General features: G+C 40.9%; 2 protein-coding genes across 2 annotated transcripts in view; one reads left to right on the top strand and one right to left on the bottom strand.

The window, feature by feature from the left end:
• Nucleotides 1–12,985: 12,985 nt before the first annotated feature.
• Nucleotides 12,986–23,246, top strand: MALSU1 (mitochondrial assembly of ribosomal large subunit 1). Its single transcript, XM_030308103.1, has 4 exons — nucleotides 12,986–13,280; nucleotides 14,765–14,943; nucleotides 20,940–21,021; nucleotides 22,449–23,246. The coding sequence occupies exons 1-4, from the start codon at nucleotides 13,025–13,027 to the stop codon at nucleotides 22,628–22,630; spliced, it is 699 nt and encodes a 232-aa protein (XP_030163963.1). The 5' UTR covers nucleotides 12,986–13,024; the 3' UTR covers nucleotides 22,631–23,246.
• IGF2BP3 (insulin like growth factor 2 mRNA binding protein 3) overlaps nucleotides 23,243–26,123 on the bottom strand; it is a 154,180-nt gene continuing 151,299 nt past the window's right edge. The window contains exons 14-15 of the mRNA XM_030308101.1: nucleotides 25,835–25,948; nucleotides 23,243–25,556 (exon numbers count right to left, since the gene is read on the bottom strand). Of these exons, the coding sequence (XP_030163961.1) occupies nucleotides 25,458–25,556; nucleotides 25,835–25,948 (213 nt within the window). The 3' untranslated portion in view covers nucleotides 23,243–25,457. The remainder of the gene's footprint in view (nucleotides 25,557–25,834; nucleotides 25,949–26,123) is intronic.

Consider the following 26,123-nt stretch of genomic DNA (forward strand, 5'->3'; position numbering starts at 1 on the left):
TTTGATGATTAGGAGACCAGAACGTTAGTTCCTAAAGCAGAAACAGAATAACAAGTTACAGCAGAATCACTTGCAGGTTTGTTAAAACACAGACTGCTGAGCCCCACCCCCAGAATTTCTAATTCAGTGTTCCGGGGTGGGGCCCCATAATCTGGAGTTGTCACCAGTTCCCAGGTGATACGGGTCCTGCTGGTCCAGGACCTAACTTTGAGAAATACTGGTCTTGAGATCCGCTCTTCCCTTATCATATCAACAGGGGATATTGGAGAGCCACAAACACTCAACCACCTAGGAAGCCAGTGGACATCCTCAAAACTCCCTCCATTCCAGTCTAACAAATGGCAGAAGAGGGGGCTGAAATCATGATTTTTTTTTTAGATTTATAGTCTCCATGTGACCTTGGCAACAAGTCATTTAACTTCTGCTGAATCACCGTCTGTAAAATGGGGGAAATAACCTGAAAGACAGTGGGATGACTTGATTAATGTTTGCTGAGAATTAGAACTTCCAAAGAAAATTGAAATGCATAGGTCATAAGTTATTCTGGGAATTCCTTATTCCGAGGACTTTTTACAAATGCCTGCACTTTGAACACTTCCAACTCATCCATAAACATTGGTTGCCGTCATTGAATTTCCAATTGTTGAAGAGTTTAGAGGGCAATACTTTCAATGCATTCATTATATCCAAAAGGGATAATAACTCTAGACCCAAGTGACAGGCTAAGAGCAGATGAGAAGATAGTCATTCAGGGGGTGAAGGTGACCACCTTCTGATGAGGCTCCTGGTGGGGAGGAATCCTTTAAGATTTTTGTTTGTTTGTTTGTTTTGTGTTTTGTGTGTGTGGTTTTTTGTTTTTTTGTTTGTTTGTTTGGTTGGTTGGTTGGTTTTTTTTTTACAAAGAAGCATCCCAAAGCTTCTGGAATATGTGCTCTAAAAATTCTGAGGTCAGTTCTCAGGTAATATTCTTTGCGGACTGATTTAATCCTTCAACCATCATTTACTGATCCCCAGCATGTTCCAGGCTCTGGTCTGGAGGGGATACAGCTATGAACAAGAGATAAGGACTCTGCTGTCCTGGGCTTGGGTTCCAGATGTTCACTGAAATGAGGGCCCTCATCTCTGGCCTGGGGTCCCCTCCCCCCATCCTGGCCAATCCCCCATTGGTCTCAGTCTAATCTATGAAACTATTTCTCTGCTACTTATAACTGAACTGCCATTCCTTTTTGAAATTCAGGAATAAAATTTGCGTTGGAGATCATCCATTGGCTTTTTGGAATTTGGGTGTCTTAGTGATATTTTAGAATATCACCAAATTTAATTCTCTGTAATTTCCCCACAAGTATCATCATGTCATCTCACTAGGCAAAATTTCTAATGCAGTTGTCACTGCTGTTTGCACTGTATAGGTTTTAATGATACAAATTCAATAACAGGACTTGAGCTTGGTAAGTCCTTAATTTTAAGGTGTTTATTAGAATAAGTTCTTTTGGGATTAAAAAGAAGATTGATTGCTGTTGAGAAGTGGTGGAAGGATTTTGTGGCTGTGGATATAGTTTTAGGTTTTGTAATTGAGTTGAGGAAGGTAGTTAGGACTTAAATCAAGACACATGAGCTCCAGCCTGGCCTTGTCACTCACTAGCTGTGTGGCCTGAGGCCAGTGATTTTCTCTCTCTGCACCAAAACCTACTCATCTATAAACTGGAAGAGAGGGAAACTAAACTGGATGAACTCTAAAGTCTAATGCTCTACTGTGGGAAATGCGGAGGATGATATTACCCAGTTTCCTACAGTGATGTCAAGAGGATTATATTCTAAGTCAGAGGTTGGTGCACTATGGTTTATGGGCCAAATCTGGCTTTCTGCCTAGTCTCCAATGGCCTTTAAGCAAAACTTGGTTTTTATATTTCTTAATGTTTGGGAAAGATCAAAAGAGAACATTATTTTGTGCCATATAAGAATTGTATGAAGTTCAAATTTCTGTGTTTATAAAGTTTTATTGGGACATAGCTACACTCATTCATTTATATATTGTCAGTGACTGCTTCTGCGTGAAAGCAACAGAGTTGAGTAGCTGGGACAGAGACCTCCGGTCTGCACAGTCTAAAATATTTACTGCTTAGTCCTTTATAGAAAAAGTTTGCTGATCTTTGCTTCAAAGCATTGTTCAAGTCTATTCTGAACCCAATTGAGAAACAAGAATTCTTCAGAGAATTTCAATTACATGAATGTAATTTTCTTAACTGAGGACTTTGAGGTCTTACCCTCAATTTCATATCACATTATTCTGTAATGACAACAAATCTATATTTTCAGACATAGTAAGTTAAGTGTACATTGCATATCAACCACTGTGGGGAAATATCAAAAAAAGACCTTTCTGGGGAAAAAATATCTAATAATCCTCTCAGAAATTTCAAATCAGAGAATCACAACATGAAGAACCAAGTGATGTAGGATTTCATAAATCCCCAAAAGCATCAACCATAAAGAAAAATATTGCTGTATTGGATAATGTTACAATTTTGAAGTTCTATATGAAAAAGGCACCACAAACTTCTTGTTTAAAAACAAAAACAACACAGAATTCTCCTATACTGCTGGTCGAAGTGCCAGATGGAAAATAATTCAGCTGTTTGGAAAAACAGTTTGACAATTTCTTATGAAGTTAAATATACACATACCATATGAATTGACCCTTTTACTCCTAGGTATTTATCCAAGAGAAATTGAGACATGTTCACACAACATCCTGTACTTAAATGTTCATAATAATGTTATTTGTAACAACCTAAATTTCCATCACTTGGTGAATGGATAAACCAATGCAATACGTCCATACAATGAAATACTACTTGACAATGAAAAGAAATAAACTATTGATAGATGGAGTAACATGGATAAATCTCAAAGTATTATGCTAAAGGAAAGAAGCCACACATACTGAGTTATGTATTCATAAGACATGTATTCAACAGGCTCATACTTATGACTCTGTTGATATGATATTGAGGAAAAGGAAAACTGTAGTGACTGAGAGCAGATCTGTGCTTGCCTGGGACTAGAGGGGAGGGGAGACGATTGACTGGGGGCACAAGAGAACTTTGAGGACAAGGGAAACTTTTTTTTTTTTTAACGTTTATTTATTTTTGAGAGAGAAACAGTATGAGCAGGGTAGGGGCAGAGAGAGAGGGAGACACAGAGTCAGAACAGGTTCCAGGATCTGAGCTGTCAGCACAGAGCCGGATATGAGGCTGGAACCCATGAATTGTGAGATCATGACCTGAGCCAAAGTCAGACACTTAACCAACTGAGCCACCTAGATGCCCCACAAGGGAAACTTTTTATACCATAACTGCTGTAATTACATAACTGTATGCATTTGTAAAGTATCAAATTGTAGGCTTAACTTGATTACGTGTGTTTTATATAACTATACCTCAATAAAGTTGATTAACAATGGAAAGGTACAGGGGCGCCGGGGTGGCCCTGACAGTAAGCGTCCAACTTCGGCTCAGGTCATGAGTTCGAGCCCTGCGTCGGGCTCTGTGCTGACAGCTCAGAGCCTGGAGCCTGTTTCTGATTCTGTGTCTCCCTCTCCCTCTGCTCCTACCCCACTCACACTCTGTCTCTCTCTCAAAAATAAATAAACATTTTTAAAAAATTTAAAAAACAATGGAAAGGTACAGACTAGAATATGTTTGCAATACATGTAACTGATGGAAGATTGGTACCCAGATTATACAAAGAACTGTTAGGGAAATGCAAATCATCACGCAATGAGACTTCATTTGCCAGTAGATTGGCAAAGATGAAAAAAATCTGACAAAGTTAAGTGTTGGCAAGAAAGAACACCAGAACACTTCTACTTTGCTGCTGGGAGTTTAAATCAGAACACTGGTTTTTGGAAACAATCTGGCATTATCTGATGAAGCTGAAGATGCGTATACCTGCGATCCAGCAACCTCACTACTAGGTATAGTATGTTCCAGAGAAACTCTTGTGCATGTGTTCCTCAGGACAAGATAAGAACATTCAGAGCAGCATGAGGAACAACCCAAATGCCCCTCAACAGTAGAATGCATACATCACTTGTGACATACAATGGAATACTAATCATCAGTAAAGATGAATGAATCTACAGCTATCAACACCAAGAAGACTCACCAATGTAATATTGACAGAGAAGAGGAAGTTGCAAAAGAATACATGCAATATGATGCCATTTACATAAAGTTTTCAAAAGCAAGGAAAACTAAACAGATGGGAAAGTATAAAAACATGTCATAAACCTACAGGAAGGAAGCAAAATAATCATTACATGAAATTCAGCCCAGTGGTTGTCCCTGGGGAAGGGGAATGAGGTGCTCTAGGGAGCATCAAAAGTGCTAGCCGTGTTTGATTAGTTAAGCTGACTATGGGTTTGTTTTATTCTTCTTTATATTTTATCTACATTTACGTGTATTCTTTAGCAGTTCTCGAATGTTTTAAGTGGAATAAAATAACTTCTAAAAAGAATTTTAAGATAAAGACAACTTAATAGAAAAAAATTGGTTATGAGCAGATAATTCACAATAGAAAATCTAAATGCCAATACACATGTGAAAGGATGGTCAACCACACTAGTAATTGGGGAAACACAAATGAAAAGAACAAAGCTATGTCCATAATAAGCCATTGGTATAGTATGACAAATAATCAGGTAAAATTTAAAATAATACTGTAAATTGTTTATGCATATATGGAGAGATAAATAATAGAAATGCATTGGAATGGCACACATCAAACTCAGGGCAGTGGCTACAGCTAATGATTGAGAAAGAGAGACATGGAATTAGGGAAGATTGTAAAGGGGCTTGAGCTGGATCTCTAACATGTCTAAAGGGGGAAAGATCTGAAACAAATATAGCAAAATGAACATCTGGTAAATCTCAGCTCATTTGTTTTTCTCTCCTCTTTTCTATAGGTTTGAAATATAACTTTATAACTTATTAAAAGAGTGAGTTATTAGCAATCTTTTCATTCCTCACATGTAGTCTGGACAACCCTGTAGAAATGAAATTTAAGCCATTGTATTCAAAATTGTCTAGAGTTTTGAAACTCAAAGCCCTGACTTCCTTGTCTTTTCCTACAAAATCTACCCTCCAGGGGCGCCTGGGTGGCGCAGTTGGTTAAGCGTCCGACTTCAGCCAGGTCACGATCTTGCGGTCCGGGAGTTCGAGCCCCGCGTCAGGCTCTGGGCTGATGGCTCAGAGCCTGGAGCCTGTTTCCAATTCTGTGTCTCCCTCTCTCTCTGCCCCTCCCCCGTTCGTGCTCTGTCTCTCTCTGTCCCAAAAATAAATAAACGTTGAAAAAAAAAATTAAAAAAACAAAATCTACCCTCCAACTTAAAGATGTTATTTCTTGTTGGATTCACATTTTTCGGTGGCTAACCCAAAATATTACTTCACCTCATATAGGCATACCCCAGAGAAACTGTAGGTTCAGTTCCAGACCACTGCAATAAAGTAAATCAAATTAATTTTTTGGTTTCCTAGTGCATATAAAAGTTATGTTTACACTATACTGTACTCTATTACGTGTGTGATGGCATTATGTCTAAAAAATAATATACATGCCTTAATTGAAAGTAGTTTGCTGCTAAAAAAAAAAAGTGCTAACCATCATCCAAGCTTTCAGCAACTTTTTGTCATCTTTTTGCTGGTAGAGGGTCTTGCCTGGATGTTGATGGCTGCTGACTGATCGGGGTGCTGGTTGCTGAAGGTTGGGGTGGCTGCGGTAATTTCTTAAAATAAGACAAAATGAAATTTGCCACATGAATGAACTCTTTCTTTCATGAAGTGCTATGGTGTTTGAGAGCATTTTACCCACAGTGGAACTTCTTTCAAAATTGGAGTCAATCCCCTCAAATCCTGCTGCTGCTTGATCAACTAAGTTTATGTCATATTCTAAATCCTTTGTTGTCATTTCAAACTTTGTTGTTTTTCAAGCTTTGCAACCAGCCACTGAACTCTCTCTGGCTCTGAAAGTCCTAGATGGCATCTTCTTCCAATACTAGGCTGTTTTGTATAGACTGAAAGTCTGTGGTTTAGTGCAGCCACTGTCATCAATTATCTGAGCTGGATCTTCTGGAGAACTTGCTGCAGCTTCTGCATCAGCACTTGCTGCCGCACCTTGCACTTTGATGGTATGGAGACGGCTTCTCTCTTTAAACCTCAAGAACCAACCTGTGCTTCAAGCTTTTTTGTGCTGTTTCCTCACCTCTCTCAGCCTTCACAGAACTGAGGAGAGTTAGGGCCTTGCTCTGGATTAGGCTTTGGTTAAAGGCAATGTTGTGGCTGGTTTGATCTTCTGTCTAGACCACTGAAACTTTCTCCATATCAGCGTAAGGCTATTTCGCTTTCTTACTCCTGTGTTTACTGGAAAAGCACCTTTAATTTCTTCTAGTAACTTTTCCATTGCACTGACAACTGGCCAACTGGCAGAAGAGGCCTAGCTTTCAGCCTACCTCAGCTTTTGACATAGCTTCCTCACTAAGCTTAATCATTTCTAGCTTTGGGTTTACAGTGAGAGACGTGTAACTCTTGGTTTCACTTGAACACTTAGAGGCCATTGTAGGGCTATTAATTGGCCTAGTTTCTTTTTTTTTTTTTTTTAATTTTTTTTTTCAACATTTATTTATTTTTGGGACAGAGAGAGACAGAGCATGAACAGGGGAGGGGCAGAGAGAGAGGGAGACACAGAATCGGAAACAGGCTCCAGGCTCTGAACCATCAGCCCAGAGCCTGACGCGGGGCTCGAACTCCCGGACCGCGAGATCGTGACCTGGCTGAAGTCGGACGCTTAACCGACTGCGCCACACAGGCGCCCCTAATTGGCCTAGTTTCAATATTGTTGTATCTCAGGGAATAGGGAAGCCCAAGGAGAGGGAGAGAGATGAGAGGGACAGTCAGAACACACACATTTATTAAGTTTGCCACCTTGTATAGAGGCAATTTGTGGCACCTAAAACAATAGAATAATAACATAGAAGATTGCTGATTACAGATCACCATGACAAATACAATAATAATTAAAAAGTTTGAAATATTTCATGAATACCAAAATGTGACACAGAGACGTGAAGTGAACAAATGCGGTTGGGAAAAGGATGCTCCCGGACTCGCTCAACTCAGGGTTGCCACAAACCTTCAATTTGTGAAGAAAAAAAAAAGCATTATCTGAGAAGTGCAATAAAGGGAAACGCAATAAACTGAGATATGCCTTTATAACAAAACCGTCAAATGCTGTAAATGTTATTGGTCCTTAAGCAATTATACATTTGATGCTACCACCTTGCTCCAGACAGCAGCTTCTTGCATCATCAGCAGGAAATGGCTGAAAGAGCCTGGAGGAAATGTGGTGTCCCCAGAAGCCACTCATATCATGGCTAGACTTGGCCTGAGACCTCTCCCCAGGGAGCTAAGAAAGCCTCTCGGGGGGCGCCTGGGTAACTCAGCTTGTTCAGTGTCTGACTCTTGATTTTAACTCAGGTCATGATCTCACGGTTTGTGAGATCAAGCACCGAGTGGGGCTCCTCCCTGACAGAATGAAGCCTGCTTGGGATTCTCTCTCTCTCTGCCTCTCTCTCTCCTCCTCCCCCCTTAAAATAAATAAACTTTAAAAAAAAGAAAGTCTCTCCGTATTTTAAGTGGCTTGAATGGACCAGCCCACAGGGCTCCTAATAGTTGTGTGTGTGTGTATATATATATACATTTCTCAGAATTCTATTCAACACAGATTTGTGAAGCTCCCGTAGGGGAGGGGACATAGGAGAATGGATGTACCACAATCATGGCATGAATGCCTATTGTCAATTGCTTTCCTTAGGGGTGGTCTAAAACTGCAGTTGTGGGGCGCCTGGGTGGCCCAGTCAGTTGAGCGTCTGACTTCGGCTCAGGTCATGATCTCACAGTTTGTGGGTTCGAGCCCTGCATCAGGCTCCGTACTGACCGCTTGCTAAGAGCCTGGAGCCTGCTTCGGATTCTGTGTCTCCTTCTCTCTCTGCCCCTCCCCCACTCACGCTTTGTCTCACTGTTTCTCAAAAATAAATAAATGTAAAAAAATTTTTTTTTAATAAAAATAAAAAATAAATAAAACTGTGCAGTTGTAAGGATGAGACCCTAAGTTCAAACTTGACCAATCGGTAAGCTGTCCCCTCACTGCCTATGAGCACCCTCCTGTAGTGGTGACTTGGCACCAGCCTGGAAACAACCCAAAGCAGAGACCTAATCAGGTCTGCTGAGGAGGAAGTCTGTTTGCTTTGAACCCACTGTCTGAAGTTTAGCCATCAGAGGCTACACTCATCTGCCCTTGAGAATTACTGAAGTCTTGTAATAATTATGAAATAGAGAAAATTCATAAAACTGGGATTATTATAAGGAAAAGCAAACAGAATTTTTACTGAATTGTCAACAGATCTGAACAGAAAAAATCAGAGTCCAGTCAGAAATTGGGTTTTGGCGAAAAGAAAACAGCCCAAGGTATTGTTCGCGGGGGGTGCAACTTTGATTTACCTTTTGGGTCAAAAGGGCCACAGAGCTTCTGAATCATTATTTAATGCCACCAGAGAAAGTCCATGGATCTGCAGTTCAATTACTCAGAAGGGTCGTGGGGTCTGGGGAGAAACCACGTCCTGTTAGTAATGTTGTTTTAGGTTCCATTAGGGATGTCACAGTTTCATTACCAGCAGAGCTGAGATGCAGACTCAGGGGGCTTGCTCCCGAGAAATGTAAAGTTGAGATGAATGTGGAGAGTTGTGTCTGAAACCCCTTTATCTAAAGTGTTGTACCGGGGATGGAGAGAGAGTTATCAAAACTGCTTCTCAGTGTGAAATGACCCATGTGCCTCTGATGCTTCAAGCAAGCGTGAGGTCATTCATGATCAGCTCAGGTCATGATCTCATGGTTTGTGAGTTCGAGCCCCGCATCGAGCTCTCTGCTGTCGTGGAGCCTGCTTCCGATCCTCTGTCTCCCTCTCTCTCTGCCCCTCCCCTTGTCACACTCTTTCAAAGATAAATAAATACTTAAAAAAAAAAAAAGAATTCCAAACAGCAGTTTCTCATAATCTATGATTTCATAGGCAATATTTGTCAGCTCTGTGTCCTTAATGTTAGTTAACACAAGTTTTTTTTTCACAGATTTTCCTTCCTACCTGAGGTAAAGACTTGGGGGGGGGGGATATTACCCATTAGCGGGGCCCACAGAAATACAGAATGCCCCCACTTGAGAACAGGGCTATCTGCTGTTAGGCTTGGATTTTGTTTTCATTCTGTGGTTGCTTCTAAAAGGCAGAATCAGAAGGGGTTGACGGCTTGGTAATCTCTACCTTTGAGGTGCTGAGAACAGAGGGTTAAAGCAGCTTACTGAGGGATTCAGGAATTATAAATTAACCAGAGCCCATGACTAAAAGGACTTCCTAAGATTATAGACCCTAATAACATCCTTCGGGTGTTGATGCAGGAGCCTCCTGTTTGCCCTGTTTGCCACAGTCAAAAGGCTCCCAAACTTGTTTCCCGAGGCTTCGTGGGAAGTTAGGACAGTGGGAAGCAGCAGTCACAGGGATGTCCTCTGCAGCTAGTCTCAGTGGCTGGAGAGGGTGAGGGTGCTACTTGGGGCGACAACACCTGAGGGGCCTCAGGGACCTGCTTCAAAGAGAATAGAGAGGAAAGAAGAACAGAGCAAGTTGGGACAAAGCAGGGCCCAGGGGCTAAACTAGAGAAAGCCTGAGCAAGCTTCCCTGATGTACACACACATGGGGCACTTAACATCACATCTGACATATAATTGTTTAATAAATTAATGATTGCGGGGCACCTGAGTGTCTCAGTTGGTTAAATAACTGACCCTCGATCTCAGCTCGTGTCTTGATCTCAGGGTCGTGAGCTCAAGTCCCCCATCGGGCTGTATGCTGGGTGTGAAGCATACTTGAAAAAAAAAGTTAATGATTGAATTCATATAGTTTGGGGACTGAGAAGTTTATCAAGTCCAACCTTTGCTGATTCTATGCGTTAATTTCTTACACATCTTTGTTTCCTAATCTGTAAACCATGAGCCTCCTGTTGGTTGCAAAGGATCCTCAAATCCACATATGGATCAAACATTGTCTTCGGACAGAATAAACATGTTTCCCACAGCAAATGATGTTAATTGGAATTCAATTCCAATTGGATGCTAATTGGAATTCAATATGATTTTAGTTAAAAATGTTGCTTAGCTCATAGCAGCTTTTTGTCATGCATGTATTCAAAGAGCCACAATTTTTCAAACAAAAGTTTATTAAAATTTAAAAAGTTGGGACCACTACTTTCCAGACTCAGCTGTCCTTCCTGAACTCATAGGGCAGTTCATTTCATCGCTGAGCAGTTGTGGGTGAATATTCCTGCCTCATTTAAGTGTCATCCTTTCCCCCAGATTTCCACTTTCTTTGTACTAATCCTGCCCTCAGGAGACCATGCAGAGAGAAGGGCTAGGATTAAAATTACCTCTCTTACAAATCCCATTAGTTACAGCTACTCTAAGTTTATGTATTTCTATTTAAAAATTGTTTTGTCTGGGTGCCTGGGTGGCTCAGTCGGTTGAGCATCTGACTTCAGCTTAGGTCATGATATCACGGTTCGCGAGTTCAAGCCCCGCGTTGGGCTCTGTGCTGACAGCTCGGAGCCTGGAGCCTGCTTCGGATTCTGTGTCTACTCCTCTCTCTGCCCCTCCCATGCTCGTGCTCTCTCTCTGTCTCTTAATAATAAGTAAACGTTAAAAAAAATTTTTTTTAATTGTTTTGTCCTCCTGTTTGTAAACCTCCTAATCGGAAGGGGGAGCAAATCCTTTTAAAGAGAATAGGAGCACTATGGACTCACTATTTTATAAATGTAGGGATAAGGCACTATCTTTTTTCCCCAAAGTCCCCATGAAGCACAAGTCTGTGTTGCATGCTTTCTCAGATGTTTTGTGTGTTGGTTTGCCTGGCATGATCTTCCTGCTGTAAGGACAGGGAATCCAGTCGGAAGTGGGCATCGAGGACTGCCATAAGATGAAGCACTGACCCTGTGGTTTAGGGCATCCCAGAGCACTGCCGGTGGCTTCTCACATGATGGACCATCTGAGAGAGTGGGGGCTACACCTAAATGTTTGAGGTATGTCCTACAGAGTGAGTCTGAGTTCGTCATGTGAAAAGGTGGAGGAAGGGCACGCTAAACAATGGAATAGCATGTGCAAAGCTCAGCATTGAAATGTTTTATGGTATTCTTGGAAAACAGCAGGTAGCAGATGAGGCTAAGATAATTTTGGTAGACAGCATGGCATCATGAAGAATGGAAAAAGTAGAGATGGATTGGTGATAGGAGAGCTAGGTAGGAGGCCGTCTTGGTAATTAGACAAGAGCTAATGGGGGGCTCAGACTGAAGAAGTGAGAACGAAGACAAGAAGTTAAATTAAAACCAAAACAAACAAACAAAAAAAAAAAAACCTTTGGGTGGTGCCTGGGTGGCTCAGTCAATTAAGTGTCTGACCCTTGGTTTCGGCTCAGGTCATGATCTCATTGTTCATGGGTTTGGACCCCACTTCAGGCTCTGCAGTGCTTGCTATGCACAAGTAGTTTTTCCTCCCTAGGTCTCTTTTAGCTCTCAAATCCTATGGTTTAATACTATAACTGGGCCTCAGCACTCCTTGTTCTCACAGAGGTGGGCACCACAGTACAGGCCGTTGTACTAAACACTACAATATGGGGAGTGTACATGAAGGGCGGATCTGCTAAGAATGTTTTCCAAACGGTCCTTTACACCTCTGCTTCCCATCCCACCTGAGCCCAGAATAACAGATTTTCCTCATGAGATTTCAAATTTGCTAGGGAATCTTGATAATTTTCTTGGTAATAGACGTTTTATGTCCTAATTCTAGTGTAATTGTTGCAGTTTCATTAGCACAATGGTCAAGAAAGAATTCTTGAAATGTTTTACAGTGCACCTTATTAAGTCTATTTAAGTAGCATGGGGACAGGACTCTTGGGCAGAAAGAGCCTCATTTTTGCTGTATGAAACTGGTGGTTATATGCTTAGTGCTGGAGGTGGGGAAGGGGATGTACAGGGAATATTAGATCATAAATGTCTTCTTTGAACTTTCACTCACAAAATTACTTTCATAAGATTTCTCTGCTACTTATAATTCAGCCAGATATTAACCATGGGTGAGAGGTACAGGCAGTCATGAGACCCTTTAAGAATGTAGCAACTAGTTGGGGCGCCTGGGTGGCGCAGTCGGTTAAGCGTCCGACTTCAGCCAGGTCACGATCTCGCGGTCCGTGAGTTCGAGCCCCGCGTCAGGTTCTGGGCTGATGGCTCGGAGCCTGGAGCCTGTTTCCGATTCTGTGTCTCCCTCTCTCTCTGCCCCTCGCCCGTTCATGCTCTGTCTCTCTCTGTCCCAAAAATAAATAAACGTTGAAAAAAAAAAATAAATAAATAAATAAAAAAAGAATGTAGCAACTAGTAAGCATTTCATCCTTATCAGAACTGTACAGGCCATAGTCAGCCTTTTGGGCTAAAAGTAAACATTTTTCTGCTTCCATCCATCAACGGCAGCATCTTCTAAACATTCAGCCTGTTCCAGGCTTTGTGGAGACAAGAGTTCAAAACAAAAAACAAAACTTTCTGCCTTCATGCTGTTTCCATTGCAGTGAAGGAAGATGGACTTTAAAAAAAAGGGGGGGGGGACAACGTGGTGCAATGCACTATGACGAAGGTCACAGCAAGGGTGGGCAGTCAAATTGTCCTTAGACTCCTACAAAACCTAATCCCAACAATCCCTTCCGGGTCATCAGCGTCCCCACTGGCCTTCAGACTCCGCCCATGACCCCCGTATTTGGGTCTGGTCCCGCCCACTCTCCTTACGTCAATTTTCCAGGCCTTCGCGCATTGGCCTAGCCAATCGAAAGCCGAAGAACCCACTCGGGCTCCATTAAGGCCCGCCCGGTGAATCGTCGCTGGGCTACAGCGATGGGCTCTGGCGGGCTTGTGGCGCGGCGACTCGGGTCGCTGCTGTGGTGCAGGGCCCTTTCCCCGGGAGCTGGGCCTGCGGCGGGCGCGGGGCCCCGGCTTGGGCTGCTGGCCGCGGGGTGGCATAAGGCGGGACAGGCGCTCGACCGGGCCTGCCTGACTCCCGATCACGCGCGCGGCCTGCAAGGCGGACCCGGCCTGGAGGAGCGGGCTCAGGGGGCAGCCGGTGAGGGGCAGCCGGAGTCAAGCACAGCAGGTACGGGCTTGGAGGAGGGCGGCGGCGACTCTTCCGGGCAGCCGGGAGTCGGGTCCCAGCGAGGAGGATCTGAGTTCCCCCGTTTATGCATTTCTCTTGGAGTCACAAAACTCCTACTGCTCTAGAGCTGGAAGGGTTTTCACAGGTGTTGGCGCCAACTGTGTGTTTAACAGGCCAGGAGATGAACTGACGTCTCCAAAACCCCAGGCGTCCGAAAGGCCGCACCGTACCTTTGGCATCACAATCTCACCATCCTCAGCTCCCCTCACACTCTTCTTAGGGTTCCCGAGAATTGGACTTCCCGGAAGTGTTAGGGAGTAAGGATTTTGAGGAAGAGCAAGGGGCTGGGGTCTAAGAGGTGCAGAAGAATCGCTAACAGGAGACGGAGCCAATAGAAGTCCTCTAATTATCGCAAGTTTTTAGAAATTTGAGTGGTTGTAAATAGAGTACGTCTGTGAAAAGTTAGGGTGTGAGAGGGAGAGGTCTTAGTGGACTTAGATACTGGATTCTTGGGAATCAGCTTTGGAATGTAAGAGAAAGCAATAAATTTACAAGTTCTTTTTTTTTTTTTTTAACGCTTATTTATTTTTGAGACAGAGAGAGACAGAGCATGAACAGGGGAGGGGCAGAGAGAGGGAGACACACAATCCGAAACAGGCTCCAGGCTCTGAGCTGTCAGCCCAGAGCCCGACGCGGGGCTCGAACTCACTGACCGCGAAATCATGACCTGAGCCGAAGTCGGCCGCTTAACCGACTGAGCCACCCAGGCGCCCCTAAATTTACATGTTCTAATACTCCAAGGTAAAGAACAGAAAATATGCACATCTGTACAGAAAAAAAGTTAAGTCTGCACAGATAACAGTTGCTGCATAACCCAAAGGCCTTTCTAACAAAAACTTGAGGATTCAAAATGAAAATCACTCTTAAAGTTTTAACTCTTTCAAAATGCAAGAGACATTTGCGTGATCAAAGTTCCTCCAGAGTTGAAATATGCAGATTACTTTGTGATTGGTAGTGGAACTTCTGCCTGACACTTGGATGCCATGGCTTGGGGCTGGTGCACTAATTCTACCAGGGCTAGTTTTCTTCATCTCTCAAGTGAAGGTTGTGGACCACATACTACCTAAGAGCTCCTCCAGCTCACAATTGTAGTTCTGTGTATGTTTGAGGTGTATCGCTCATTTCCTCAAGTATTAGTGAACAGAAAGTCATTTGTGGTGGATGTATGGTTTTATTGCAAACGGTGACAGCAAAGGATGTATGGTGGCTCTGTGTAACCGGAGCACTCTTCCCATGAAAGTTGAGCGGTGCTGTGTGAAACCACAGGTTTAGTTTCCAGGAGGTCTGGGCCCTGCTGTCTTTCAAAACACTTTAGATCTAAACACCCTCATAGAGGAGCAATTTCATTGTTAGCTGCTGTGTCTCCATGCATGTAGTGTCGTCTCCTTGGCCACGTGACACAAGTGAATCTTTGTGCATTTCAGATCATACTGGCCCCAAGTTTGACATCGATATGCTGGTTTCACTTCTGAGGCAAGAGAATGCAAGAGACATTTGCGTGATCAAGGTTCCTCCAGAATTGAAATACACAGATTACTTTGTGATTGGTAGTGGAACATCTACCCGACACTTGCATGCCATGGCCTACTACATTGTGAAAATGGTAGGATGCTTTCTTTCCTCTTTGGAGTCATTGACTTAACGGAATAGTGCCAGTGCATCATGTTGAGGAGTAACACTTAAAAAAAGGAAAGCCATATGAGATCATATAAGAAGCCCAAATTCTCAGAATTTGCATGCTTGTTTTATGTTTTTGATAGTGAAAGTTATGGGGATAAATGGATCAGGGTGTTTCTGATCCCTGTCTCTTGTGGTCATAAATGAGTGATGAATGAACAAATGAATAAAAAGTACAAATAAAAACATAAAAATGAAAATAAAAATAAATAATTTGAGGCAGGCTAGATGACCCAGGGGGATTTCTAGAGCAGCACTGTGCATCGTGGTAGCCACTAGCCATTGTGGCTAATTATAATTTAAAATTAAAAATTCACTTCTTCACTTGTATTAGCCATATTTCAGGTGTTCAGTGACCACTTGTGGCTAATGGCTACCATACTGTGCAGCACAACTATAAAACGTTTCCATAATTGCACAAAAGTTCTGTTGGACCTTGCCGGCCTGTAGTTTAATTTAAATGTTTGAATGTATCCAGAGTTTCCAAGTACTATGCTGGGTACTGGGAAGATAAAAATGAAAAAGATTTAGTCCTTACCCTCCAGATTCACAGGCCTAGTTGAGGAAGGGGAATGCCCTTCTTATTGATTGATTCAGAGAGAGCACAGTAGGGGAGCGGCAGAGAGAGGGGGAGAGAGAGAATCCCAAGCAGGCTCTGAGCAACCATTGTGCAGAGCCCGACACAGGGTGCAAACTCACAAAACCGTGAGATCATGACTGAGCCAAAATCAAGAGTTGGACCCTTAACCGACTGAATCACCCAGGCGCCCCAGGCAGTTCATTTTCTAACTGGACCGGATAGGCATCAGAAATGAGGAAGAAAATGTACTTGGAGGCCTTTAGCCGATTCTGATAACACTCTACAGGAGAACATAACCTCTCTGACCTTGTTGAAAACTCGTCATAGAGGGGACAGTTAAGACCCAAACAGTAGCTAGGGTGGCAAAATAAGAGGGGGACCTTTGATGCAGTATGGCAAAGCAAAGGAAGATTCCAAAAAAGTAGTAGTTGGAGAGACAGAGAGGGAACCAAGACAGCATGGAGAAGAGTTTTAAGACAGTCCCAGGGTCTCTGTCACGTGTAATAGTGGGACGGAGTAAGATGAAGACTTGGAAGTGACTGTTGGACTGAGAGATCTAAGAAGAACGAGAGGTTTTCCATTTTAACCACTTTTTAGGTGTACAGTTAAGTGGCATCAGTTACATTCACATCATTGTGCAGTCGTTACCACCATCCATCGCCAGAAGGTTCTTCATCTTGCAGGACCGAAGCTTTGTATGCATGAAACAGTGATTTCCCATTCCCTCCATACCCTGGCCGCCACCGTTCCGCTTTCTGTCTCTATGAATTCAGCTACTCTAGGTACCTCATGTGAGTGGAATCATACCCTGGTTGTCCTCTCAGGACTGGCTTATTTCACTTAGCATGTTTTCAAGGTTCATCCATGTTGTGGCATGTCTCATAATTTCTTCTTTTTAAGGCTTTTTATCTTATTGGATGCGTATATCACATTTTATCTATTCATCCCTCGAGTTTCATTTGGGTTGCTTCCACCTTTGGGAGACAACGATGCTGCTGTAAACAGGAGTGTAGAATGTTCATGTCTCTGCTTTTAATATCAGAAGTGGAATTACTGGGTCATGGTAATTCTGCTATTAATTTTTTGAGGAACCACCATGATCTTTTCCATAGTGGCCACACCACTTTACATTCCCACCAACAGTGCACAAGGGTTCCAATTTCTCCATATCTTTGCTGGTATTTCTTATTTTCTGGGCTGTTGATCATAGTAATCCTAGTGGGTGAGAAGTGGCAGCACTTTGTGATTTTGATGTGCATTCCTTTAACAATTAGTGATGTTGAACATCCTCTCACGTGTTATTGGCCATCTGTATATCTTTGGAAAAATGCCTAATCAAGTCTTTTGCCTATGGTTTAATCAGGTTGAGTTTGTTGTTGTTGCTGCTGTTGTCAAGTTGTAGTTGTGTATATATTCTGGATATTAATCCCAAAGCAAATATGTGATTTGCAAATATTTTCTCCCATTCTGTAGGTTGCCTTGTTACTGTTGATAGTGTCCTTTGATGCACACAAGTTTTTGCTTTTAAAAATTTTTTTTAACATTTATCTATTATTGAGAGAGACAGGGCATGAGCATGGAGGGGTGAGGGGCGGGCAGAGAGAGGAGACACAGAATCCGAAGCAGGCTCCAGGCTCTGAGCTGTTGGCACAGACCCCGACGCAGGGCTTGAACTCCCAAACCCTGAGATTATGACCTGAGCTGAAGTCAGATGCTTAACCGACTGAGCCACCCAGGCACCCCCAAGGTTTTAATTTTTTTTTAATGTTTATTTATTTTTTGAGGGAAAGAGAGAGAGACAGAGCATGAGCGGCAGAAGAGCAGAGAGAGGGAGACACAGAATCCGAAGCAGTCTCCAGGCTCTGAGCTGTCAGCACAGCTCAAACCCACAGACTGCTAGATCATGACTTGAGCCAAAGTCGGACACCCAACCGACTGAGCCACCCAGGCGCCCCAAGTTTTTAATTTTGATAAGGTCCAGTTTATCTGTTTTTGTGCCTGTGCCTTCGGTGTCCTATCCAAGAAAGAATCGTCAAATTCAGTGTCATGTATCTATCATCTGTCATGAAGCCTTTCCACTGTTTGTGAAGGCTTTCCTATATTTAAGCCTGAAATGTGGGTCATTTGTTTAAATCTTAGATCCATTTTGAGTCAGTTTTTGTAGATGGTATAAAGTAAGGGTCCCACTTTGTTCTCTTGCATGTAGATATCTAGTTTTCCCAGCACTGTTTGTTGAAAAGACCGCCTTTTTCCTATTGAACAGACTTGGCACCCTTGTTGAAAATCATTTGACTGACTATATGGGCTCTTTTTTTCATTCTGTAAGTCTGTCTTGCTCACTGTTTTGATTACTGCAGCTTTGTAGTTCGTTTTGAAATCAGTAAGTTGAGAGCTCCAAATGTGTTCTTCCTTTTCAAGACTGTTTTTGGCTTTTTGGGGTCCTTTTATACATATACATTTTAGGGTGGAATTTTCTATTTTCTATTTCTTTGCTGAATTCATTTATTCTAACAGGTTTTTTTTATGCGGAATCTTTAGGGTTTTATACATTTAAGTCATGTTGTCTGTAAACTGTGATACTTTTATTATTTTCTTCCCAATTTGGGTACCCCCCCCCCCCAACTTGCTCTAATTTCTCTGGCCAGAACTTCCAGCACTGTGTTGAATAGAAGTGGCCAAAGTGGGCATTCTTATCATGTTCCTTATCTTAGAGGACAAACTTTCATTCTTTCACCATTGAGTAGGATAATAGCTGTGAGCTTATCATACATGGCCTTTATTATCTTGAGGTAGTTTCTTTTATTCTTAGTTAGTTGAATATTTTTATCATGAAAGGGTGTTGAATTTTGTCAAATGCTTTTCTGCATAAATTTGAGATGATCCTGTGGCTTTTTTCATTTTGTTAATGTGCTCTATTGTATTGATTTTCATGTGGAACCATCCTTATGTTACAGGAATAAATCTCATTCAGTCATGGTGTATAATTCATGTAATATGCTGTTGAAATTTGGCTTGCTAATATTTCATTGAGGATTTTTGCATCAGTATTCATCAAGGATAATGATCCATAGTTTGTAGTGTCTTTGGCCTTGGTTTCAAGGTAATGGTAGGAAGTGTTCCTTCTTTAGTATTTTGAAAGAGTCTGAGAAGAATTTGTGTTAGCTTTTGTTTACATATTTGGTAGAATTCACCAGTGCAACAATCTGGTCCAGGGCTTTTCTTTGTTGGGAGATTTTTTTCCCTCTTTGCCACCCCCACCCCCACCCCCGGAGCTTTTTCTTTTTTTTTTTTAATTAAAAAAAATTTTTTTTTTCTTAATTTACATCCAAATTAGTTAGCATATAGTGCAACAGTGATTTCAGGAGTAGATTCCTTAGTGCCCCTTACCCATTTAGCCCATCCCCCCTCCCACACTCCTTCCAGTAACCCTGTTTGTTCTCCATATTTATGAGTTTCTTATGTTTTGTCCCCCTCCCTATTTTTATATATTTTTTTGTTTCCCTTCCCTTATGTTCATCGTTTTGTCTCTTAAAGTCCTCATATGAGTGAAGTCATATGGTATTTGTTTTTCTCTAATTTCACTTAGCATAATACCCTCTAGTTTCATCCACGTAGTTGTGAATGGCAAGATTTCATTCTTTTTGATTGCTGAGTAGTACTCCACTGTATATATATACCACGTCTTCTTTATCCATTCATCCATCGATGGACTTTGGGCTCTTTCCATACTTTGGCTATTGTTGATAGTGCTGCTATAAACATGGGGGTGCATGTGTCCCTTCGAAACAGCATACCTGTATCCCTTGGATAAATACCTAGTAGTGCAATTGCTGGATTGTAGGGTAGTTCTAGTTTTAATTTTTTGCTGTTTTCCAGAGTGGCTGCACTAGCTTGCATTCCCATTCCCACCAAGCTTTTTTTTTTTTTTAATTGAGATATAATAATGTTTGGAGGTTTTCAATTAGTGATTCAAACTCAGTTCAGTCTTAGTTCTATGTTTTTAGGAATTTGTCCATTTTGTCTAGATTATCCAATTTGCTGGTATATAATTGTTCATAGTACTCATAATCCCTTTTACTTCTTAGTAATGTCCCCTTGCTCTGATTTTAGTTATTTGGGTCTTCTGTTCTTTTCTTACTCTAGCTAAAGATTTGTTAAATAATTTTGTCTATTTTTTTCAAGGCCCAAATCTTGGTTTCATGAATTTTTGTCAATTTTAGTTTTCTCTTAACATTGTTTCCTTCCCTCTGCTAGCTTCAAGTTTAATTTTTTCTTCATTTCCTAGTTCTTTAAGGTGTAAATTTAGGTTGTTGATTTGGGAACTTTTTTTTTCATGGAAGCATTTAGCTATAAATTTCCCTCTTAACACTGCTTTCACTGCATCCCATTAAGTTTTGATGTGTTTTTAATCTCATTTGTCTCAAGAGCTTTTCTAATTTCCCTTGTGATTTCTTGACTCATTGTTTTTGTGGCTTTTCTAGTTTTCCTTCTGTTGATTTCTAGTTTTATTTCATTGTGATCAGAAAATATACTGTGTGTGATTTAAGTCTTTTTAAATTTATTGAGACTTGTTTGGTGGCCTAACATAGGATCTGTCCTGGAGAATGTTATGTGTGCCCTTTAGAAAAATGTGTATTCTGTTGTTGGGTGGAATGGTCTTTAATGTCTGTTAGGTCCAGTTAGTCTCTAGTGTTAAGTCATCTACTTGTTTATTGATCTTGTCTGTTTTTTAAATCCATTACTGAAAATGGAGTATTAAGTCTATATTATTGTGTTGTCATCTGTTTCTCCCTTCAGTTCTGTCCATGTTGTTTCCATATGTTTAGGAATTCTGGTTTTTGGCACATGTTTGTAATATATTCTCTGGGTTATATGACCCTTTATTATCATATAATATTCTTGTCTCTTGTAATAGTTTTTGATTTAAAGTCTATTTTGTCTGATATTAGTATATCTGTTGTTTTAGACCATTCAGAAGACCTGTTGGGAATAGAGACATGGGATGGTAAAATCCAATTAACATTGTCATTTAGGTGGTGGATATAGGTGAGGACTAGATGTTGAGTGATCTTGGGTCTCTCTGCCTCAGAGATGAGGCATCACCTTGGTGGATGAGTATGTTGGCCCTCTCAGAAGGGTTTGGGCAGGAGGATTCAGTAGAGAGGTATAGGAGGTAGGTGGGGTGTAAGGGGAGAAAGTTTCCTCAAGTTATTTATTATGGAGTATAGTTAAGAGGAATGAGTAAGCTAGTTCCAAAATTAAGATCAAGAAAATTATGCCAACAGACCATCCTTGGTGAGAACAGAGACTTCCTCTTTAATATGTAATCTGGCTTTTTTCAGTACAAATACTTGAAATGTAAAAGCAAACCTCATGTTAAGATTGAAGGGAAGGACACTGATGACTGGCTGTGTGTGGACTTTGGTAAGTTATTTTGACATATTTTACAGGTAAATATTTGGTTTTGTCCTAATCTGGAACTGTGTTCACTTGCAAAAGGGTATCAGATTGTGCTTTTCATGTAAAATTTTTGAGGTTTATATTAAGTTTTAATTATAACCCAGGTGGTCTTATTCGCATGTAAAATTCTCACCTAATGTGATGTGTCTCTAACTAGTCATGCAGGTCAGACAGTGGAGAACTGAGCAGATAACATGGCAGAGATGGGAGAGATCCCTTAGTGGTAGTAGAAGGCTTGGGGAGTACATATCTTGGCCCAGGATGACTCAGATGAGGTCAAGTTAAAGGGCATTCCAGGTACTGAGAAGGACAAGAACAGAGGACTGGAATTTTGAAAAGACCTAACAAATTTGGGTATTAATATATACATAGTTTCAAAGTATTTCCCCCTAAGATACTTAATTACAAAGGGAAAAACACTGTCAAGAATTATGAAGGGTCTGAGATTCTTATTCTTAACTAACAAGTTAGCGGCCCAGTTTCATGGGAATTGGTGAAACTCCAGGCTAGTCCTGGGTTAGAGATGAAGGATGGATGATTTTATTACTCATCACAGTAACAGCCAGTAGTTTGTTTTTTTGTTTTTTTTTTTGGTGGGTGTCGGGGGGTGGGCAGGTTCCCTGAGGCCATGTCTATAGAGAGAGCAGCATAGGGCCAGATGACATCTGCAGACAATGTTCTGAGAGAGGAACCCGTAGGTTAGGGTAGCTACATCTTTTATGATGGGCAAGAAACAGACCCGCCATTTGCTGTGATGGAAGACACTTTTTCTGCCAAGGCCATTAAGCCAGGGTTTCTCAGCTTTGTCCTTCATAACATTTTGGACCAGGTGATTCAGGTGGGAGTAGGGACATACACCCTGTGCATTGTAGGATGTTTATTAGTCTCCCTTCTCTCCAGCCCCAACTGTGAAAATCTGTAAGGTCTTTGAGATCCACTGCTGTAAGCAAGCCTGTCCTTTGCTCTAGAGGGAGATGGTATGTTTTTGTGACACTATTCACTGCACAGTCATCCTTAAAAGACCTTCTAGAACAAAAGGCAGTCTGTGTTTTGCTCACAGGATGTGCAGAAATGTGACACCCATGGAGAATTGTCTTCCACTAGCCCACCTTTAATCACTAGGATGAAGTTAATTAACATCACTAGTAATGTTATGTATCGATATCATGTACCTCCTGTATGATGCACAGAGAAAAGCACAGCATCATTTCTATGCTATTTTTGTTGGGATGGCATCCAGAATTTGCATTTCGGGCAAGTTCTCAGCTAATGCTAATCTAGGGCCCGTACTTTGAAAACCACTATTCTATCATAGAGGTGGGTGAGAGCACAAGAATAAAAACAAATGAACTGCTTCTTCGTCTTAATTCTTATCTGTCCTTGATTGATAGGCAGCATGGTGATTCATTTGATGCTTCCAGAAACCAGAGAGACCTATGAATTAGAGAAATTATGGACCCTACGTTCTTATGATGACCAGTTAGCTCAGATAGCACCTGAGACATTACCCGAAGACTTCATTCTTGGAATAGAAGAGGACACTTCATCCCTGACTCCAGTAGAGTTCAGATGAGAATAAAATGATATGAACTGCTTTAGTCATTATCAAATTTGGATTGAGTCACTTAAAAATGTAACTGAATGAAACCCCACCTACTTGGTCAGGTTGTTGTCAAAACAAGTCTTAATTTATGGGCACTCATGCTAAATGAATGTGGAAATTGTAGGTAAGTGAGCTAATCCTCACACCAAGAATCAATACGTTCAAATTAAAATTTTAATATATTGTTTTTATTCCTGAGATCCCAGCAGGATTTCTGGGAGCTAACAAACACTGGCCCCGGCCTCTGTGTTCTCTGTTCACAGTTTAATTTTGTGTAAGTGTAAATCTTATTTGGTAGAATGGAATAGCCAGGTTTTGGTTTTTTTTTTTTAAATAAAGCAGAAAACACATAACCGCCCCATTGGTGTTGTTACTTAAAACCTACAGTTTTTAGTTCATATGTACCAATAGTATAAAGATCCAAAGTAAGTACTATGGAATGTAGAAAATAATGTACCACTTGATATTGGTACTTGCCTTGAGACTGACGTAGTATTACTAAAAATCTGTTTATAGTTTGACCAAATTTGAACATTCATGTTTATTTGAAAAACCAGAAATAAAAGATACCATACACCAAGCTGCACCTAATGATGAAAAACTTTATTCTGCATCAAGGTATCTGGAAAATGAAGCTGCATTTGGGGCACATTACAGATGAGGAATGATCCATGTGCGGTGAGTACAAAACTCAATTACAGAATTAGATACTCCATTACCATTGCTTAATTAAAAGTAAAACATGATTTGCCACACTAAAAGGCTAGAAGTGAAATATGACAAAATTTTAAACCAGCAGATATAAATGCAGCACCTATCTGTGTGTGTGTACACACACACACACAACAACAAATATGGGAAAAATCAAACACTGAGGAAGAGCTCTGGCCTAACCACATCTCACCTGAAATCCAACCAGAAAGCCAGTCTGATTTTAATTTTTGCAATTAATTGTATGAAAACATTATGAATGCTATATGAATCGTGTGACAAAGGGCACTTTTTGGCTAAAACTACAAAATAAACTGGTTTTCTGGAAACATTTAGGAAAACATTTCAAGTCATTTTCAAAATGTCTAATTGTTAACAGTGATCTTCAGAAAAACTTACCTAGTTTGTAGAAATTCATCTTGAAATAGAAATGAGGCCATTATTTTCTAAAAGGTTATATATATGCCCTTCAGATCAGTGTAATATAATGACTGATCATTTAACGAACAAAAGCAACACAATTCTGAGAGCAGAATGGCCTTGGAGACCACCCACACCCACATAATTGTACATACCGGGTTTTGCCATCAAGTTAAGGAATGGGCACGTGAGTTCAGTATCAAATATCAAAGGTCAAATGTGTCCTCATAGTCAAATTATATTTCAAAAAGATTTCTGGTATCCTCCACTTTCTGACTTATTTTCAAATAAGTGGTTGCAGAGAACACAGAAATCCTGCTGTATTGTACATAATATTTTAGGTGGCCTTACATTTTTCTTGATTTATCATTGTTTAAAAATCCTCGAAATAGCTTAGCGAGGCTCATGACAGTGCCCGGCCCACGGAGATGGAGCCTGTGCATTGCCTTTAAACACTGTCACACCATCTGAGTGCCCCATTGGTCTTCACAAAGCAATCCTTTTGGGGCCTGCTCCAACCCTAGACCAACTGGTCTGACATGTGTTGGCAAGCTAAGCACCCCGTAAGACAAGCTGAAACTTGCTTTTTGCCAGTCAGTTCATGGTCCACGGGCTGCATCTCTTGACTGACACGCTTCCTTTAGGTAGTGATAGTCTCAAGCACAAAGCATTTTTCTGCATTTAATCACAGAGCCAAACAAATAACCGGAGTCTCCTGAAGCCATTTAAACTAGCCGTTCCAAAACCTCCTGCAACCACTTTGCTCTGTTAGTACCATCAAAAACGTTCCCTACCATAAACGAAAAATTAAATGGTATTGCTGCTCTCCAAATATAGGCACTGCTCCATATCACTGAACGTTTATTGGATTTTCCAACTAATGATGTCAAAAGCCTCAAAAAAACCTGAAATTAATTTTCCAGCTTTACTGTCACCAGTCAGGAGTAAAATTTTTCTCAGTTATTTTCCTGTCAGCTAATTAAATTTTAAGTTTTTTTTTTAAAAAACTGTTGGGCTTTTTATCTTTATAAAGTATATAAAATTCTCCAAAAACAAAAACAATTTTGCTTCCATTGCATCACTGAATACCTGAGGTAGTTGAGTAAAAATGCACATTTAATACCCCTGCCAACACCATTCAGCACTTCCCTTAGGTTATTCGTGTTAGTGTTAGGTACAAATACAACTGAGAACGTTTTTTCTATGCTAATAGCTTAACACTTAAGTTCCCGTAATAACTCTATTCTGATCCAATTTTAACAAATTGGATTTGGGAGCAATCTATATTTTATGAATTTAGTGAATGCATCATTAAGCCAATTTCTGGCATCAGGGGGTATATTAAGAAAAATTAGAATATTTGTTACACTGAGAATACAACAAAAGGGAAGTGCAGAGCTCCTCTCTTTCCCTCCCTCCCCCCTTATTTTTTTTTTATTTTTTATTTATTTTTTTTTAAAGCTGGGTGTCATACATTTCAGAGAGCATAAAGTATACATTCTCACAGAGACAGGAGTTCAAAAGTTGCCTGGTCCTCAGAAACAACTGGCTAGGTAAAAACTTGTGCATGTAATTCTGGATATTAGGGGTTCAGCGCCCGTCTGTTGGTTAAGCAATCTGTCTTTGGTTTGGCATCTGCCTCTGTGGTGGGCTGTTTCCTGAGCCTTTATTTCCGTCTTGACTGAGGTGGTCCACTTTGCAGAGCTTTCTGCTGTTGATGCTGCTTTACCTGAGTCAAAATTTCCTGAATTTTTCTCTGGGCAACCTGCGAAAGGAGAAAGCTTTGAAATTTCTACCCGATCAAAAGTTACTAAAATTTATTTTACCCTTCCGTTTCAACAACTTCAGATTTGTAGATTAAAGATCCGTACTAGTTTAGTTTGCTAGTAGAGTCTCTGAAATCACCTGCTAAAAAGGGATTAGCATGTTTAGCACCAAACGACTTTAAATATTTATATGTGGTGAGGGCACATCCAGGGGGAAGACTGCTTCCGTTTGTCAAAGAAGCAAAACAGCTTGTTTATCACATGAGAGCCCACTTGCCTGGCAAGCATAGAAGTGACCAGTTATCTTGACAACTACTTGGTCATTCTCATCAGGTGTCTGGTCACGAGGGACAACTACTTCTGCACTTGACAAATTCTGGAGCTCATTCACCTGGAAAAGATAAATACAGATCTTATTAAATCAAGGTTATTAAAAAAAAAAAATTACCATTTGCTGAGCACTTACTATGTGCCAAACACTAAACTGTGGCTTTACAAATTTCTTCTAATCCACCAATAATTCTATCAGGTTATCAGTATTATGCCCATTTCAAGATGATTAAACT

This window comes from Lynx canadensis, chromosome A2, assembly GCF_007474595.2.
Source record: "Lynx canadensis isolate LIC74 chromosome A2, mLynCan4.pri.v2, whole genome shotgun sequence".
Taxonomy (NCBI): Eukaryota; Metazoa; Chordata; class Mammalia; order Carnivora; family Felidae; genus Lynx; species Lynx canadensis.

Excerpts from the sequence above, each read along its gene's own strand:
- MALSU1 (XM_030308103.1), top strand. The coding sequence starts at position 13,025 with ATGGGCTCTGGCGGGCTTGTGGCGCGGCGACTCGGGTCGCTGCTGTGG. Across the intron at positions 14,944-20,939 it reads CCTACTACATTGTGAAAATG|TACAAATACTTGAAATGTAA; the intron begins GTAGGATGCTTT and ends GGCTTTTTTCAG. Across the intron at positions 21,022-22,448 it reads CTGGCTGTGTGTGGACTTTG|GCAGCATGGTGATTCATTTG; the intron begins GTAAGTTATTTT and ends CTTGATTGATAG.